We start from the raw sequence: 21,043 nt of genomic DNA on the forward strand, positions 1-21,043 counted from the left end.
TCTCAGTAGAGTACAAAAAATAAAAAAATTAAAAGCTGATCAACTTCGTCTAGAAGAAAGGAAAATATACCAAGAAACAAGAGAAGCAAATGGAGGAAGTTACATTTTAATTTAAGTTTGGAGAATATAAGATGTAACCTCTCCGAGTGGAAAGGCATGGATATAGACTTCAGTCTTTTCACCACTTTTCAATGTGGACCAACTCTACTATGAGTGAAATGGCAGGTTGAACAGGACGTCCCCCAGGACTTGGGATGAGGTTAACACAAGTGTTAACACAGAGGAGGATAATTCACAGCATGTTGTAAAGCTGGAAATCCCTATGCCTAGAAAACAAGAAGAAAGAAAGGAAGAGGTTCTTAGAGTCAAGCATGAGGAATAGGTAACTTCGGCAGCACACTACTGGTTGAATAGACTAATGCAGTCCTTGTGGGAGGCCAGAAGGAGGACCGAATAGAAACTGTGTTAAAGGTGCAAGTGGTGACTTAAGAGATCTCACTGGATAGTTAAGAACTGAAAGAGCAATGACTCACATGTGCCCCTGAGGTTAATGAGAAACATTACCCTTTCGTGGAAAAGTTTAGTATAAATTATGATGCAATAAATGAGCAGCTCTTTCTTGTCCTATTTAGTTTCATTTGGTAGCAAAATACTCCATTTAAGGTATCAGATAGCAGTGCCAAAGGCAAAAGGTATTCTTTGGCTTTTAAAAGACTGATTGCAACATGGAACTCTCATGACCTTCTGCTGATCTTCTTTGATTGGATTAGCCCATGCTTTCTTGAAGTACACTTCCTTTTCTGTCCACCTTCATGACAAGGGTTGCTATTGCACACTGTTCACTGTAGCCTGTGCTGGAGACCTGCAAGTGGCCTGCTCTAATTTGGCTGATTTGGTAGTTCATGCCAACAAATTTTTAAATTCTGCTCTCCAGGTGGCAAGGCTGTTTTGTAACAAATTGCTCACTAATTAGGGCATAAATGTTCTTTTCTTCATTTCTCTCTGACCTTGTGCGTTCTCCTTTCCTCACTGCTTACCTGCCCCAGCAGCTCTCTCCTTTTTGTTCTACAGAATCTCTTCTGGGCTTACCTCACATTTTACTTCCAGGACTTTGATCCTCATTTCTAACTCTTGCTTTCTTGCTTGCTTGCTTGTTTTCTCTTTCTTTGTCTTACTTTCTCTTTCTTCCTTCCTTCCTTTCTCTCTCATTATCCTTCTCTTTCTCTCTCTTTCTCTCTCTCTCCTCTCCTGTCTCCTCTCCTCTCCTCTCCTCTCTTTTCTTTTCATTTTTCTTTTCTTTTCATTAGACAGGGTCTCGCTCTGTTGCCCAGTGCAGTGGCCCTATCATGGCTCACTGCAGCCTCAACATCCCAGGCTCAAGCAATCCTCCCACTTCAGCTTCTATAGTAGCTGGGACTATAGGCATGCACCAGCTAATTTTGAAAACTTTTTGTAGCGATGAGGGTCTCACTGTGTTGCCCAGGCTTGTCTCAAACTCCTGGGCTCAAGTGATCCTCTTGCCTCAGCCTCCCAAAGTACTGAGATTATAGGCATGAGCTACCATGCCTAGCTCTAACTTCCTTAATCTGTTCAGTCTAACATCTCTTATTTGACTTCATACCTTTTCTGTTTCCCTAAACCAAAATGGCAGTTTATTATCTTTATTGTCTACAATTTTTGACTCTTAGCCATGTCATTTTTCTCTCTGCAATGCAAATATACAATCATATGAGTCATTTCTAATCATTCTCTTTATCCTTATGTGATATCAACTATACATCTATAATCTAAAAAATACATTTAAGTGCTTCACTGTACAATTTTCTAATCAAGTGTTAAAATGGTGTTAGATTTTTTATTTGCTTTTCATTATATGTTTTAAAGTTGAAATTTTCTGAAGTTTGTGTGACATTCACAACATATTCAGTGGTACAAACAAACAAGGGTAACATCCGCTTAAAGATCCTCCAAGGACTTCTGGTATCCAAATTATTTAAAATTAACAAAGTCACTATCTTCATAATTTATATCATCACTTACATGCAGCACATCTAGTTTGGACAAAACTAATTGTCTCAGTTTTTGTGTATCTTCGCAATTCTTTCATTGTGTAGGAGAAATTCACTCATAAGGGCAGGAAAAACTTAAAGACTTATGTGCTTATCAAGGCAATAATGATTGTTGCAAAGATGTGGCTGTCAATCTACATCTTTCCAACACTCAGGGTGAAACTAATGAGAACGAAATAAAAATGCCATACAGAGAGATGATATGTTTTGGCTTTCTTTGGGAATCGCTACCCAAATGATCCCAGGAACTAGATAAATAAACTTTTAACAGCATGCTTAGGAAAAATGCCAGCATTACTGAGTGGCTCCAGAAACACAGTGACTGTGTGACCAGTATTAGCAAGAGTAAGCTTGCTCCACCTAACCAGGGAGAAACATATGACTAGTTATTTTCACCTTGGCCATGCAGCCTGGGTGAAGTTTTGGAATACTAGCAACCCTAGACTCATGTTTGGGGCCACATATGTAAAGTGCAACCTAAGAAGAATACTTCTTAAAATCTAATCTTGGCACTCATGTGTGAGGGGGCATCATACCTAGGGGCAAAAACATGAGCATGTTCTTTTTCCAGTTCTCCCAAGAGCTCTTCTACCTTCTTTGTCTCCATCCTGAAGACCTCTTCTTAGCTTTCCCTGTAACTGTAGATGTCATTCCAAGACTCTGTCCTCCACCTGTGAGGGACTTCATTACTTGTGATTTCAACCTCACCATGCTGACGGTTCCTAAAACTCTCTGTCCTGACCATCCTCCCAAGTGTTACACTTCAAATGCTTGCTGGACTTTTCCATCAGAAACTTTAGGACCTACATGTGAAAATCTGGACCCAGTATCTTCACCGCTGTACCTGCTCCTCCTTTACCATTAGCTAGGTCACTTGCTAGTACCACCAGCCACCAAATCACCAGCACTACACACCAAGGGGACATCCTGGACTCTTGCTTCCCCTCCACCCCCTCCATTTCACTCCCATGTCCACTCAGTGGCCTAAGCAGACTAATTTCCCTTTTCTCCCTACACATACGGCTATATCTTAGTTCATTTCCATATCATGTCTCCCCAGCACTACAGCTCCCTGGGTAAAATCTGTCTCCAGACTTTCCCATTCTCTGCAGTCTCCAGAGTGATGAAAAAACATCTTGCCATGTTTTCCCACTTTTTTAAGACTTTCAAAGTCCCCTCTGGCTACATAGCATAAATTCCAAACTCATTAACATGAGATACAGTCATCTGACTCCTGCCGATGCCTTCAGCCTCATTTCTCACCTGTCCTCCTTGTTTTTCACTTCACAAACTAGCAACAAAAAACTCACATAATGCTTACTATTGCCAAGCCCGATTCTAAGCACTTTATGTATGCTAGCTCACAATTGTCACAGAAACCTTATTAGGAGGTCCTATAATTATCTCAGTGTTTACAGATGAGGCAACTGAGACACAGAGAAGCTCAGTTACTTGCCCGAAGTTACACACCTTGCATACAGCAGAGCAGGTGGTCCCGTTCCAGAGTCCATGCTCTGCTCAGTTTGCCCTTCTTCACTGGGTGTGCAGGGCTGCTTTCACCACCTCATGAGATGGCTCAGGCTCCACCTTCTCCCAGAAGTACTGTCAGTCACACCTATGTCTAGCTCACTCCTATTTATTCTTTAAAGCTCAACTCAGTCATCATAGCTTGCAGGAGTTCTTGCCTAGCCTTTTCTGTTCTCCTATGATAGGCTATGTATGTTTCCATATTGCAGTTATCACCTCATATAACAATCATCTATGTATTTGTCTGCCCTTATGAACCGTGAACTTCTTGAGACCAAGGAATATGTCTCTGCCATTTTTGTATCTTGTATTTGGCATGGTGTCCAGTCATTAAAAGGCATTCAATAAATGTGCTAAGTGAAGAATAAATAAATACATAGATGAATAAAAGGCACCCACCAGTAACCCTTCGTAATAAAAGTACCATAGTAATTGAACTTCAAAGACTTACAGAATGACTCCAGCCCCTGCAGTCGGCTTGCAAAAACTGTAAGAGGCCTAAGAGTATGCTCACACACATGCCTGGGTGTTTTGGGGAGCTGGAGGGAGGTGAGGAGGGTACTTGAATCAAGGTAGAAAGAGACTAAAAATAAAACTACACACACACTGTTAAACCAAACACCTTTAGAGGACATCTGTGTTAATGGTTCAACAAACCCAAATATTGTTTCCTCATAATATTTTGATTTCAACTACCTTTTTTGTTTTAGTTCTAATTAAAGATGGTCTTAAAGTATTATAAAATATATACCTGAACCAGGTGAAGCCATCTAATTTCCTGGGGACACCAGAGTAGTGACTATAGTAAAATAGTGCCCTTTCCACAAATCACAGCTGAACGACAGACCTAGATTGGGAGCACTGGTAGGACAAGTTCTCATGAAGCAATTGATTAGTAAATATTGGGAAATTAGCTTTTGTGTAATAACATTGTAGATAGAAGCTCAGTGCCCCACTTGGTGTTAGAAACATGGCTTTTGCTCACTGCCAGGTTAACCACAAGTCTCCTTCATGCAGCTGATCGGGACATTGCTAAACCTGTACTCTCCCAAAATCAACACTGAAATTCTCTCTCCTGTGACTAGGTTTTGATTGCTCTTTCAGATGACCTGTAAGAAACATGAAAAACACTTTTCTAGGAATCAAATGACATGAGTTCTAGGCCCGTGCCTGCCACTAACTATGTACATGATTCTGACCAAGGTGCTTGACTTCTTTGGGTCTCCATTTCCTTATACAGAATAAAACAGTTAGATATGGAAATTTCAAGCTACTTTCAGCTCTAAAAGTTTACGCTCTAAAAAATAAAATTAGTATGAATCATACATTAAAGTCACTTGCATGCGTACACACACAAAAGAGCAGTCACGTATATACTGATTTTGCGATAACAAAAATATTATATTTATTATACGCATACAGGTGATACCTATATGTTCCTGTAGAATTTGAGAGGTGCTGTATTTGTTTAAATTTCAACTCTAAAATTTTTGTTAGAAGTTCTACAGAACTTTCTAACAAGAAAACTACCTGTCATTTCATGACAAAGATCTTAAAAGTTAAAATCCACTTCCCAAAGAACGACACAGGTCATACTTTGCACAATCGTTTGGAGTTTCTTGGAGTAAGGGTGGTTGATACTTTTTCACAAAGCACACCACCACAAATCGAGTTCCCAGAGCGAGGTGGATAAGCGGGGCTGGCAGGTGGGGAGGGAAGGGGATTTCTGTCATGAAGAAACAAAAGGTGGCTATGTGCACTGTGGAATGCAGAGCCCCTCCTCCTTAATCCTGGCTGAATCCTGACTGGCACCACCTGCTGTTATGTGTATGCTCACAGAACAATGGGCACCTGCGTATGGTAAATACGATTAAAACAGACACAAAAACCTATCATCATAGTAAGTCACACAGAGTGCTCTTGGGAGAGCTTAGTGTACACAGAGATGATGAGGTAGGTGGAAGGGATTTTTTCTGCTATTAAACTTGAAGCAAAATGTATTTATGTTATATTCTAAAGGGCTTCAAATTCCTAAAAAGAAAAATTAATGAGGCAAAATTTCTCTATTATCAATGCTCGAGATCTTTAACACCTGTAAACAATTCAGCAATTAAACTGGACTGTATCACTAAAATTTCCAAAAATGACTTCCACTGGGAGGAAAGTCATTTATACGTATCTATTAAAAAACAAAAAACAAAAAAAATGTTCTTTTATGTTTATGGAAAAATCAAATTTTAGTTTGATGTTTTAGGTCAACTCAAAAATAAAACATTATTTTGAAATCAGCTTTCCATAAATAATGTGGGATTTGAGACATCAAATAAAATAAAGAAGCAGGAAAGTGTTTTTTTTTTTTCATTGCAATCTAAATAAATTCAAATGTATTTAGTTGGAAATTAGCAAGAATTTAAACAAAGTTTACTAAAAATAGTCCTGAGATCCATTTTCAGCCTCACTTCTAAATTCACACTAAGAGTTCAGTTTCATTATTTTAGAATTTCAAAATGTATTTGTATGAGATAAAATATCATTTTTCATAATTCAGCTCAAGTATTTTTCAAATTAAGTATAAAAATACCTACCTATAACTGCCAGCACACTAAAATAATCTGTTACTATTATCATGCATGTGTATTACTATTTATCAGCTTATTTGGTCTTCTGTCTTCTCCCAACTGAGAAAATGGCCACATAAAATATACTAAATGTTTTCTGATTGTGGCAAAAAGCAATTTTTTTTATAATGGAAAAGGGCAAATGCACATCATTAAAGAAATGCAAACCTTGACTAGACACAGAGAAGAAAGCAAACTCAAGTACCATATGTTTTCTGAGAAAGCAATGCTGAAATCCAACTTTCCAAGAATTACTTATTTTAATAATGATTATTATCAAGTATTCTCTTATCCACAATGTTGGCTGCAGGTATGATTTGAGAGCCCTAAATAAACGATAACCAAATGCTATCATTTAAAACACATAACAAATTTGGTGGTAACTTTTTCCATTGTTTAGCAACATCTAAAGAGAATATTTGACTCAAATATATACACACTCATACACAAAGATATGAATATATATTCTACTGGATATCTTTTTACTAAATGTCATTTCCAATTTTAGAGTTTTAGATTCCAAATAGATATTACACTGTGGAGCATGAATTTTCAGTCAGCTATAACACAGACACTTGTCATCTGTCACCTAAATTGATATTAGCACCTCATTTCCTCAAGGTCATTTTAGGGTCAACAGACATAATTCCTTGTCATCATGATAGGCCTAGGGAAAATAAGCAAATTAATACAGTAATGTAGACAAAAAAGGCAAAATATTATCCTATTATCAAATATCAGATAATTTACATAGCCTTAAATTATTGGACAAATAGTCAATAAATGTTTGCTAGACAGTTGTGCTTGAAAAGCTGCAAGGGATCATTCTCACATACGATAAACATTTGGTATACTGAAAGACATAGCCAGCCATATCTGCCTAAGTATTAATCACTTTGTGATGTAATTAGTTGTGTCAAAAATGTTCTAGGAGGTCCATGTGGAACCATATATTCTTAGTGTATTGAATTATTCAAAACTGTTTACTTCTGCAATTCATAAAGTATATAATAACCTCTACCTAAAATATGGCTCTTCTGGATGGTACAAAAAAGTGCAGAAAATATCTTATATGAATATACTATAAAAGAGTGATATGCAGTCATATAGAAATATACAAAGAGCTATAGAGCCAGAAAATTTAAGAATTTAATGAGATCCATACTCACTGTCCATTGGTCACCTTGAAATAAACTTGAGACACCAATTCAAACAGTAAAAATTCTAAAATGCACATTATTATTACTTTCATTTTAAAATATTAAACTGAAATATACGTGATACTTAAATTATAGATTAGGCCATATCATGCTGGTCTCCACATGACCCTTGACACCTGAGTTGGAACAAAAAACTGCCAATAGATCCTGACATAGTTAAAAATCTATGTTGGGGAAAAAGAAGCCTGTTTGAATATTTGGAAACTTAATTTATGGCTTCTAAATTAATAATCCTGCTTTAGACAAGAATCCAAACCCTGTACAGGGCATGGCCTTAGGAATTCAGAATGAAGACAATTTATTATAAAAACTTTCCATGGAAACAGCAATATTCTTTTTTTGAGTTGCTTTTTAAAATTTTTTTAATTTTTATTTTGTGTGAGTACATAGTAGTTGTACATGTTTATGGGTTACATGAGATATTTTGATACAGGCATGCAATGTGTAATAATCACATCAGGGTAAACAGGGTATCTATCACCTCAAGCATTTATCCTTTGTGCTACAAACAATCCAATTATACTCTCAGTTATTTTTAAATGTACAATTGTATTATTTTTTACTATAGTCATTCTGTTTTACTAGCTAATACTACATCCTATTCATTCTTTTTAACTATTTTTTTTTTTTTTTTTTTTTTTTTTTGAGACGGAGTCTTGCTCAGTCACCCAGGCTGGAGTGCGGTGGCGCGATCTCGGCTCACTGCAAGCTCCGCCTCCCGGGTTCTCGCCATTCTCCTGCCTCAGCCTCCCGAGTAGCTGGGACTACAGGCGCCCGCCACTACGCCCGGCTAGTTTTTTGTATTTTTAGTAGAGACGGGGTTTCACCGTGTTAGATAGGATGGTCTCGATCTCCTGACCTCGTGATCCGCCCGTCTCGGCCTCCCAAAGTGCTGGGATTACAGGCTTGAGCTACCGCGCCCGGCCTTTAACTATTTTTTGTGCGCATTAAACAACAGCAGTATTATTGAAGATACTTCAAATATCCAGGCAAATATAAATTGGAGTATGGTTATGACAGTTTATCTTTTTTAAAAAATACCCAAAGTTTATAAGCCATTTCCGAGAGCCTCATATCTAAAACTCACAATAATGTGTGTGTGTATGCGCGTATGTCATTTTTTAAAATTATTGATATTGTTATATAAGCAACCTACAAAAATTATCTCCTGATAACCTTTTTGAAAAGAAAAGTTAATTGCTCTACAAAGGAAAACATACTTCCTTTAGCTAATATTCTGCTCATTTGGACAAATTATAAATAAAGTTTAGCAAAAAGAGTCATCCCTTAAAATTATTACTGGGAAAAAGCAATCAGGGGAGGAACTTTAGTCTCCCACTGGATGAGGGTCAGTGATTCAGAAAATTATTCCAACAGTAATTTTTTATCTGATCAAGGCATTTTGTTACAGTGAGTGTAAGTTCCCAACCACACCTAACCTGTTGCTAGCGCTCAAGAACTACCTTCACAAATCAAACATGGAAGCCACTTGGCGCAGGGTCATCTGGAAGAGGTACCAAGGTTCCAGATGGAACAAACCTCCTACCCATTCAAAAAAAGAGTTTAATGCACTAGTTTCTAGACGGGCCAGTAAACAAATGCCTGATTGCCCCATGTAATAGGTCAATCAGTCCTACTGGTTCTTTAACAACTGGAAAGAGGTCCCTGCTGTGTAATGAGATTATGGAGCACATGATAGATTAGTGACCTTTTGAATTAGGACAAGCAACATGAACTTACTAACAAATTCCCCCTTATATTAGAGAGGCTATGCTAAGGGTGTCAGCCATTTGACAAATACAGTTGAAGTGCAGATGGAAATAGCAACTATAAAGCTTCATTCTTCAGTGTTCCACAGCTGAGTCTGAGAATTCACATCTGGCTTGAATATTCAGAAAGCATCTAACAATCTTAGTCAACAACTACATAAAAAAACTTTTCTAATTTGGATTTATAACTCTGTTTTAAACCATATTTGAAAAAAAAAAAATAGCTTTTTAGATTCCTTGACCAATTGACCAATCAGCGAAGGCATATGAGTGAAACAAGTTTGGGACATAAACAAAACTCCTATTTCTTTCATTCTAAATCCTATTGTAATTCTGTAAAAGATTGCGGCATTCACATAGCACAGGGGTTTGGAGATAAGCAGAGTGGTCAGTTTGACCTGGGATAGCTCGTTTAGGAGCTATGTAGATTCAAGCAAGAAGGGCTTTTTTAAACCCCTCTGGACACCAGTGTCATCCTTAATATGGAATCATGAACTATCTACTCATCAGGTTATTGTGAAGATAAAATTAGATAATTTATGTGGAAATCTATGTAGACTAGCATGTATATATACTAATCTCTCAATGAATATTAACTACTATTTATTATTATTATTGAAAAATGTTGTTCCAATGGGATGAACTGTTTTTTCTAATAAATAATTTTTTCTATAAATAAATTGTTCCATTTATTTAACAAAACATCATGTGTTCAAACAGGTTTGATTAAGGTAGACTTCATCACAATGCCACAGAAAACCCCTGTTTGACTGTCATTCTATTAATATCATTTCCCCTCATATGACCTTCTAAAAAGGATCAGAATTCCTTCACACATTAGGAGATAAGTGACTCTGGGATAATCGCAGTGTGTTAGTTTTGGTAATGTAGTTGGGTATGCACACATCCGGCAGTACTCTGCTGTGCTGTGTCAGTTTGATCAGCCACTCTCTTCAGTTAAGAATGAAGTATATGCCTTTGACACTAAATGAAGATAACTGGCTTTTATAGGATAGTGGTGGCTAGATTAGCACTATGCCCTAAATAGCCAAGCATTCAAACCAAAACCCAGTCACCACTCATCCCCAAACCTCAGTATATGAACTTATTCTGAGTCTTGGAGTATAGTAATGTGTTACTCATGAACTTTATCAATGCTATTTAAATGCTCTTTTCAGAATAATCTAAAATTATGGAAACAAATGGCTAATTCACATTAAGGCTTTTCGTAGTCCCTACTATGAATCATAGGCTGTGTGGAAAGCGTTGCCAATTTCTGAATTCTCAAAGTACAGTCTCTGTACTTTGAGTACAAAGTGTTGGGACAGAGGAATGACCTATAAGAATGCCGTATGTACCATTATGATAACTCTTTCCTCTTCATACTGAACAGAACTGATGTTTATAAGCTATTTACACAGTCTCTTTTGAACACCTTTTCTACACAAATGATAATATGTGGTAGATCAAGCCAAGAATAAATCACGCAGACAATTACTAAACATACATACTATAGTTCATGGCAACAACGCATACATAGAGCAAACTCATATGTAGGGCTAGTCTTCTGAATTTGACTGACTTCACAGAACACTGAAATTATTTACTGTGTCAACTTTACAGAAAATACTATTTAAGCGTGCGAGACTGTAAACACTCTAATACAGGTTTAACTGAATGGGAGAACATTAAAACAGACTTCTATAATCTGAATGTTCATGTCCTCAAAATTCCTAAGTCGAAATCTAATCACCAATGCAATGGCTTTAGGAGCTGGGACCTTTGGAAGGTGATTTGGCAATGAGGGCAGAGTTTTCATGAATGGAATGAGTGCCCATATAAAAGATGCCCCAGAAGGCTGCCTTGCCTTTTCTACCATGTGAGGACACAGAGAGAAGGCATCATCTGTGAACCAGGAAGTGGGCCTTCACCAGACACCAAATCAGCTGATGGCTTGATCTTCAATTTCCTAGCCTCCAGAACCGTGAGAAATAAATTTCTGTTGTTTTTAAACTACTCACTCTAAGACACTTTGTTTTATCAACCCAAAAGGACTAAGACAGACATTCACATTAATTTAATAGTAGTATGAATATCTCTAGCAGTTCTAATGGCGTCTCTAAACTACTAAAATAATGGCAAGTATCTATACTTAATTTATTTCCTTCCTGATTCTCATTTTAAATTATTGGTCATTGGGTGTATTGCCACCCCTATGCACTTATTACAAGACAGTACTACGGAGTAAGAGAGAAAGGCATCCCGCCACCATACCCTCTGAATTCTGGGCAAGCGTTTAGAACATCTCAAAAAGGGATTCTTTAGGGATAAGCATTATATAAAAAAAGGACCAAAATCTTGACAAAGAAAATACTAAATTTCTCATAAATAATTCTCCTAATGTTTTGAATTTCTTTACGTTTTCATTTTTTTTAAAACCTCCCACCTAAACTGGGCTCAATTGGCCACATAGAAATACTTATTGTTAAGAATGTTGTCAAATATTAGAATTACAGTAACCGTTATATTATTACATTAAAATACTTATAAAAAGGTACCACTCCCCATCTCTACTAAAAATACAAAAAACTAGCCGGGCGTGGTGGTGGGCGCCTGTAGTCCCAGCTACTTGGGAGGTTGAGGCAGGAGAATGGCGTGAACCCGGGAGGTGGAGCTTGCAGTGAGCTGAGATCTGGCCACTGCACTCCAACCTGGGTGACAGAGCGAGACTCCATCTCAAAAAAAAAAAAAGGTACCACTTACTAGCACTGGGTGAAACATTCTAGAATGGTTCACAATTTCTTTTTGATTTCTTCCCATTTTTAGTATCGACAGAGACCCTAACGCTTAGCTCTGTTTCTATAGTTTTACTTCTAAAACACCCCTTTACGTATTTCTCTTTAACCATGTGTGTTCTTTGAAGTGGCAGTGGCTATAATTGTCCTTATTATGTAAGCAGGAAGTGAAAGGTGGCCAGAAGTGAAATGATTGGTCATGAGTCACTCTGTTTGCCAGTTAAAATGGACAAAGAAGACTGCACAGAAACTTGTGGCCAGGCCAGGAAATGGAAAGGAGGGGAAAGTCTCGAATTTCTTGTTCAAGGATCTGAAAATCCAATAGAAGATCCAGAGCAAACTCAAAGTTAGCCTGCAAAGTGGACTACCTTAGTAATGTTACACTAACATAACATCATGATCACCAATAAAATAATAACCCAAAGAGACAAACCAGTTTTTAGCTGCTATGCAAAGCATTATGAGTGCCTGTATAAGTGTTTTAGGTAATTGCAATCCGGGTTATCCATACCAGTATCTCTTTCAGGTGAAGGCAGAAGGTTGAATATTTAGATACTTTCAAAAATTGTCCCTACTAGATTCGAATGTCTTGTTAATTTGGAGGCTTACTTATTGGAATTTACTACTGATTGCAGAAATAATCGATAAACAGAGATATGGGGTAAATCTTCATAGGTAAAATGAGTGATTAAACATATATATCTAATAGGAGAAAGACACAGGCTCAGTCATCAAAACAAGATGGATTCCAAAATGCAACCTGGAGCTGGCCAAGGTTGAAAGCATAAGGACAACCATGTCAGAGTTCACTCATGATGGTTATGACTCTGCATTGCAACAAATCACCAACAGTTTCCTAATTTTTACTGTAACTTGGAATTATATGCCTGAGGCTGTTGAATCCAGATTGCCTGTGTATCCCCTTCCTTTATACTCACACATCAGCCGTAACTTACGGCTCTGCACTACTGTTCACCCACTCATAGGGTTTACTCGTCTACCAAAATTACACTGATCTCTTGCCCTTCTCCAGACTCCTGTAGAGTTTCTTTTTGGCAACTGCACAACATATTTATATTTTACTTATAATATGTGTGAGTGTACCTATAATATTTCTCTAGATGGCTCATTACTTTTTTCTTAGATAGAAATGTCTGCTCAGATGATGAATTCCATGTAAGTATCAATCATTGGCTTTTAGCCTAGCCATGCCATAGCACCTAACACAGTGCTATACACTCAGCAAACCAATACCAATTGTTGAATTGGGGGAACTTTCCTATGTGTTCAGAAGAAACACCTAAATTAAACTGAGCAAAACAAGCTGATTCTTAGAAACTGAAGCTCATTAAGCAAATGCTAGAAATCAAGGTCTTTGTCTTAATGACTACAAACACAAATTCGTGTGTGGAAGAAGATGATAGCTGTCTGTGAGTTAACAGAAAAACATGAATAAAAACCAGGTCTCATGACTAAGAAGATGCTCACCCTGTAGATTTTGGTATATTATTATCTAGAACATATTTTCCCATCTCCCTGCAGCTTTTTAAAAATAACCCTCCCTACGGGTTGGGATGTAGGCATGAATTTCAAAGAAAAAGAAATACCCTATCATATTTATTTGGTCTCAAGTACATAAAAACTTTAAACTTTTTCTATCAAAAGATTGTCTCTTTTGGTAGCAATCCCATCTCTGTTCTATCTAGTAAAAGGAAATTGAAATGGTAACTTTATTTGCTGTGATATATCCGACCAGTGTCCAATGAGATAAAAATAGGCAGTGATTTTGTTTCTGCCTCCAACAGGAATTAGAACAGAATACAAGCAAGAAAGAAGTAAAGCTGTAAGCATATTTATAATTTAGCATGCTCTGAATTAGGACAAGAGAGAAACAAATACAGATTAAAATTTCAAGTTTATTTTAATGTGCAATCAAATGTCTCTTTAGAAACTTTATCAAGAAGGAAAAAGAAACCTCTAACACTTCAGAAAAGAGTATATGGAAAAGAACCGTTAATAGAACAACTACTGAGAATATCACACTAACAAAATTTTCTCAAGAGAATAGTTAGAGCTAAAATGGTGAAAGTAGGGTGAACTTTTTAGGGTGGTTTAATTTAACACGCCTAAGCCACATGAAGGCAGCTGTTCACTGAAGTTTTGTTTCTTACATTTTTGTGAATTTTCAAAGTCCAATATGTTGTCTCCACAGGCTGATGGATACATCTACAACAACAAAGCACAAAATATAATGGAAGCAAAAGAAGTTTTCCTTCTTTTGGGAATGCTGCTTGGGAGAGTATCATAGATAGTCATGAAAGAAGTTACTTTTCCATGTTATTCCCATAGACAAGATTGAGCATTTTTGGAAATGTTATCAACTGATGCAAAATGACAGCAACATTGGAAGGAAGAATCAGGAGGATATCTTAGAAGAAAACCACAGAATCTTTGCAAGAGATACAGACAACTACTTTACACCTGGTTTCCACAGGAGAAATGGCTCAAAATATGTCATTAGTTGGACAGTAGGAAAAATGTCTATGGTCTCTTCAGCACCATCTGTATGTGGTCTCTGAGTCTCCAGTTTCTCATCTATGACACTGGGATAATAATATTCAATGAGTTATTTTGAAGATTAAATAAGATAGCATATGAAAGCAGTTCCAGATTCCAGACATAAGAGTAAGATTTTAAAAATGTTGTTCTCAATTTTCTTGTGTCATTGCTGCTGCCATCTAGACTTAAACAAATGTTGCTGTAAGAGCCAAGTAATAAACTAATGCATCTAATCAAGATTAAAGATTTTTCTTTCTAAGATAACTCAACTGCATGACTGTTGACCACATTCTAATGCAATGGTTCTATTCATGTATTTATTTATCTATTTATTCATCTATTTATTTATTGAGACAGTCTCACTCTGTCACGCAGGCTGGAGTTCAGTGGCAAGATCATGGCTTACTATGACCTCACCCTCCAAGATTGGGTGTCCTTAGCAGTCCCCAGTAGCTGGGACTACTGGCATGTGCCACCATGCCTGGCTAATTTTTTATTTTTGTTTTTATTTTAGATACAGGGTCTTGCTATCTTGCCTAGTCTGGTCTCAAACTTCTGGGCTCAAGCAGTGCTTCCATCTCAGCCTCCAAAAGTGCTGGGGTTACAGGTGTGAGCCACTGCACCCAGCTAAGACAATGGCTCTAAACTTGAGTGTGCATAAGAAAGAGTTGGGAGCCTGTTAAAAATCCTCAAAGGTTCTAACACACAGCAGGTCTGAAGTGGGTCCTAAGAAGTGAATTATTTTAGCAGAAAACCCAGGTAATTCTGGTAGTTGTGGTCAGTAGACAGCACTTTGAAATATGCTGCTGTAAAAGGATAAATTAGTTATTACTAAGACATGAAATTATCAGTGAAAAAATTAATATGATAAAGGGGAGTAAATAGAAACAGAGAGGAAGACATTGAAAGAAAAATCACAGAATACCAGGTTATAAGGTATTTTTCTATCCAATAAAAATTTCCATCATCCCTGACAGATGGTCATTTTAAATACCTTCAGTGATGGGGAATTACTGTCTTCAGGCAACACATGCTATTTTGGGTTATCAGTTGGTATTTTATAAAGGGCAAATGGTAAGTTATTTGAAAGACTGAAGAAATAGGGATATTGTTCAGAATAAATTATACATGGAAGCCTTTCTAGACATCAGTGAACTAGATAAGGCATCAACTTTAAATTCAAAATTAATTGACCACAATACTATTTGGACACCCAAATGTTGGATCTACTACCTGATTCCACTAAAAAGGGCATAGTTTCTTTGGCTGCTATAAAAATAAACCTTTTAATATGTAGCTCATTCATATTTCTATGGTACAACATTTCAACCACACATCTGGCAACACTTTCATCTTTCATCTCTCTATTTAGGCAGTGGCACGTAAACAGCCATTCAGTGTGTGTGTGTGTGTGTGTGTGTGTGTGTGTGTACCTTCAAAATATTTTACAATGCTTATGAATATCTTAGTGATCCAGATCAAAGCATCTTTAATAAATATAAGGTATCCTATAAAGCCATTTTATCCTACTACTCTGTTGAAAATAATAGTGCCGATATTTTATTTTTATCTTCATATCATTATTCTACTAAATGGGGAACACAGTTACTAAACCATTTACTCATGTACTTGTTTTAGAAGAACTCACAGGCCTAGTGGTTTCAGATGGCTGTCACCTGTGATTGATGCTTGGGCATTACCATTTCCAAGTATGTAAATTACCAAAATCTTCTACAGCCTCTTTTAGTATAAATCCACTGCTATGTTATTGCTACAAACTGGAAAGTGTGTAGAGTCGCACACATAAATATGGTCTTGGATTACTGTAATATAATCTGTCAAAATGGTGGAATAGTGGAATAAGTTTTATAGTCTCATACCTGTAATGCCAGCAATTTGAGAGGATGAAAGAGAAGAATCGCTTGAACCAGGAGTTCAAGACCAGCCTGGGTACCTTAGGGAGACTCTGTCTCTACAAAAAGTGAAAAAAAAAAATAGCCAGCTGTGGTGGCACATGCCTGCAGTCCCAGCTACTTGGGAGGCTGAGGCAGGAAGATCACTTGAGCCAGGTGGGTTGATGCTGCAGTGAGCCATGATCACACCACTGTACTCCAGCCTGAGTGACAGAATGAGACCCTTCCTCAAAAAATATAAAAATTTTTATAGAGTTTTCTGGGATTTAGAGTAGGCTGAAAGCCATCTTACATGGCTACATTTCACATAGTTCCCAATGCTTCTTTTTAGTCCTGGATTCCAGTTGAAAATTAGAATAGCCCCCATTTCCTCTTCGCCACTGAACCACCACTAAAACATCAATCCCAAATCTGCACCTTAGGCAATATCTGCTAGTATGAAATATCTTGGCCCTAAGAAAACTTTGTTGAAGTATCAGATGAAGGTTTTCATGACTACTTTAACAACACTACTATCTATAACTTATTTTCTTTGGGTACTAAAGAGTATCCAATAATAAACAAGTCTTTCTCTCTCTCTCCAAAGGTATCTTTGTGTTCAAGCTTGAGAATGAGAAAGGCAACCACTGACCCACAGGAGTGGGCCTGGTACTATCAGCTAGGCCTCAGTGTTCTCCTATTTGATCATAAAAAATTTCTCAAAGCATCAACATCAGACAAGGCCACTCTGACCATGGCAGACTAAAACCAAAACATCACCACTCCCATATCATGTCTGAACGCAGACAAAACAAAGATGTTGTCCAAGACACAAAATACCAAACATCTCCCTCTCTTGCCAAATGAGATTGCTGCTTCCTTACAACTATAGCTTTAGTAACACTCTAGCCTGTTCTCCTGTAGATAAGACTGGGATACACAATTATAGAATTGTTCCTGCTTTCTGGGAGTACCGCATCCCCAAAGTGAGCCACCACTCTCTAGAACCCTCTTTCAAATTATTCAACCAAAGCCCGTATCCTATGCATTCTTCCTGGCACCCGCTTACTGAGATGCCCCCACGGTTCCCCATGATGTGTATCCTCCTCACGACAATGAGTCATAAACCCATCATGTTCAACCACCAGTGTACTCCTCGTGGTTTCTGAGGGGAGAGCACTGACAAGCTCACTTACCGAAGCCAAAACAGACATTCTTCAGTAAAGCTCAAAGAATTGTTATCCTCAACACACTCAGTAAAATTCTGACATAAATGAATTCTTCCTTGAGCTTATTTTCTCACATTGTAGGTCTGGTGGCAAAAGATCCTTTAGCTCTGTCCCTCAGAAGAGGTACTTTTGGAAGGTACAGAACAAACAAGTAAATTACAGCCCATTTGTTACGTATTTACTAGAGATAGAGCCATGATTTCAAGGAATATGAGTCAGTAGGATAGATCCACACCCAGGCCATAGTGAGCTTGGTAGTCCGTAATCCTGGATACTTAAGTAGAATCCTACAGCAGATTCAATGTAAACCTCTAGTAGAAAAACAAACAACTAAATTGAAGTGATGTGACATTGACTTTACCCCAATTTTTGCTTTCTCAGGTTTTATGCTTATTAGGGATACTTATCTCTTTATCATTAATGTCCTCATCAAGGCACGTTTTATGGTCTAGTGTTTAAATATGAAAATGTAAGTTTTCTGCTGTGCAAAATAATGTGAAACAATAATATAAAGACCTAAGGTACATTTATGTAAATGTCAATGATTTATACGAGATAAAAAAGTTTCCAATTATAGCATATAACTTTTGACATTTTGAAAAATGACTACTAGTCTTTGCAAAGCACCAATATTGGATTCTGTCATTTCTGCCTCTCTCAAAAGTATAAACAGATTTTTCTCTTAAAAGGCTTATGCAATAAACAAATTCCATTTAAGAGAATAACACCTGAAAGTTATTGCCACTGACTATATGTTTTAAATACTGTTCAAATAATTATATATACATTATTTCTAATCCTCACAAAATATTCTATATATAATTATTCTCATTTTACAGATGAATCCCTGGATTCATTAAATGAGAAATTAAATGATGTGCTTCAAACACACAAAATTAAAGGGTAGAACTGAGATTCAGACCCACTTACGTCTGACTGACTAGGCAAGCTGAGGGGTGTGTGTGTGTTTATGTGTGTGCATCCCCTAATCTATTATGTAATTACTATTTTTTTCAAGAGCAATTTCTTTTAGGTGAAACTCCTTTTAACACTCAATATTCATGATGCTTTAACACACACATTCAAAACTTGCTCTTTCATTTTGGTTGCAAGTTTGGAAAAAGACTTACACCTAAAATAAATTTATTTGAGAAAATTCAGCTTAAAGATATGATAGTTACTACATGGGATGATTTTGTTGTCTCTTCCTCCTCAAAGACTTTAAAATGGCTTTGGTCATGTGAAGTTAGTATCATCATTCAGAGCTTAAAAATCTCAAGATTCATTCTCCACCCCTTCAATAGTCCTGAGTATATTGTTTCTAAAGCACTACAGGGACTTTAGAGAGAAAATATGGGATTTTGAAATGATAATGTGAATTTAAAATTCCTTTTTCTTTCTTTCTTTTTCCCTCTCTCGCTCTCTCTTGCTTGCTCGCTCTCTTTTCTATTTTCTTTTTCTTTTTCTATGTTGTTCAATTAGCTAACACTCTATAAAAATGCCCTCGAGGTCTAGAGGATCTGGAATGCTTAGGTACAAAAGGAAAAGGACATTCTACCAAGGTTCCTGCTTGCCCTGAATTATCCTTTTGCCTGTTATCAGATTGCATCACTATCTCTAGGCTATGATTAAAAAATCATCACATGCTTATTTTTATCAAATTGCAAGATACCATTCAAATATACTACTCCCTTGTTTGCTGATACAATGATCTTTTAAATATCAGAGGTTGCAAATTATTTAGAATTTTTAGATCACAAGACATTTAGTACACTAGACATCTAGAATTTTGAAACACAATGCAACTTCATTAGCAAAATGAAAAATATTCATTTGTTTGTGTTTATTATTTTTGTAATCTGCTTACTCAAAATCCAAAACCATCTAACGTTGAAAGCCATTTACATTACAATCATATCTAATATCCTGCCCATATTATTGCTCCAGGAAATAAATGCATTTTAGGAGAATTTATTTATAGAGCATCTCTTTCAGAGGTGAGGCTCAGGGAAGCTCTGTGAGGCTGCAACAGTTTACCAGAAGGAGTCAGGCCATAAAGAAAGAAGTGCTGGCATTGGGTGGGGCTGAATAGTTTGCATCTTTTCCCACTGTTTCTCCCTGCTGTCATTTCCATGAAAATCGAGGGTGTGGGAATGTATGCCACAGTAAGAAATCCTACAGACTGCTTTGTGTGCCCAAGAGCCCCCACCCCATAATATCTTTAGCTGTTTTTCTTAATCATTGAAAGAGCTATCACACTAATGTCTGGGAAAACTGCAGAGGAGCTAAGCAAGCCAAAGAAATATCATGCTGGGGATGATATTTCTCCTGTCACAGCAGTCTTTTCTCCTTAGGAGGAATACACTTAGCATGAAACCAAAAGGCGTTTGCTGTCTAGCCATCTCAGGAGCATCACAGAGCAAACGCATCTGGCCAAAAATCTGCCTTTTGCTTCACAATCCACCTTGCTTAACACTCTTCCTTTTAAACACTAAAAATAAAACGACTCTCTCTACCCAGTTAACACCAGAAGTATCCATCAGTGGCCACAGTCCTCAGTAATCCACATGTGGAACACACCTTATCTCTATTCACTTCACCACGCTCCAGTCAGTGTATCCATTATGAGCCATGGCTTCTTTACTATTCTCAAAAAGCAGCAGTTTGCACCTGCCTCGTTAAAAAAGCAAGGCTTGGCACTGTTATCGTCTACAGTTACTCATAATGCTCCACGGTTTCCATAGCCTCGCTGATATTACACACTCACACATGTACACACATACATATTTATACACAGACGTTCCTAATTCTGGCGATTTACCTTCTTGGGTCTTTTTCTTCTCTGACTACTGCCGTTGAACTTCTCTCCACTGTCGCTTTTCTGAGCTGCATCTTCGTTCATCATTTTGAACAGTTTGGAAAGAAAATATCTCTGCCATCAAACCGTGCCGCCTGTACAGACCACTAGCGAGTATGCACTTACTGGAGGAAAGCAGGAGGAGGAGGAGGGGTGGGGAAGGGGCGCGCACTGGGAGGGTAAGGACGGTGACGTTGCCATGGCAGCAGCTGCCACAACTGTTTATCTGACTGCATTGTTAAATCTGATTCAACCAATTACCATCAGGAACCGGTTACAATGAAGAAAGCCTTGAAAAAAGAATGCCAGGGACTCGAATGATTTGGGGACTCTGCTGGTTGGTTTCTGACACACCCTTGATAGGATCAGCTCTCAACCCACACACAAAACCTGTACTTAATTTTCTTCCTACAGGTACTTCAACACGGAACAGATACAACGCATAATGAGAAAACCATAGCATTCTAGAATGTGTCTCTGAACCTGAAGAGGTACATTTAGCCAGTCA

The 21,043-nt window shown here is 37.4% G+C and overlaps 1 protein-coding gene across 3 annotated transcripts in view; it reads right to left on the reverse strand.

Moving 5' to 3' along the window:
- Positions 1 to 21,043, reverse strand: part of ANK2 (ankyrin 2, neuronal) — a 602,309-nt gene that overhangs the window by 314,100 nt on the left and 267,166 nt on the right. For 2 of the 3 annotated variants that reach the window (XM_011997273.1, XM_011997276.1), the window contains exon 1: positions 20,500 to 20,781. The exons of the other annotated variant lie outside the window; for it this stretch is intronic. In XM_011997273.1, the coding sequence (XP_011852663.1) occupies positions 20,500 to 20,583 (84 nt within the window). In that variant the 5' untranslated portion in view covers positions 20,584 to 20,781. Of the gene's footprint in view, positions 1 to 20,499; positions 20,782 to 21,043 lie in introns of those variants that run through there. 3 annotated transcript variants of the gene reach the window in all.

The sequence above is a fragment of the Mandrillus leucophaeus genome, unplaced genomic scaffold (genome assembly GCF_000951045.1).
Source record: "Mandrillus leucophaeus isolate KB7577 unplaced genomic scaffold, Mleu.le_1.0 Scaffold535, whole genome shotgun sequence".
Classification (NCBI taxonomy): domain Eukaryota; kingdom Metazoa; phylum Chordata; class Mammalia; order Primates; family Cercopithecidae; genus Mandrillus; species Mandrillus leucophaeus.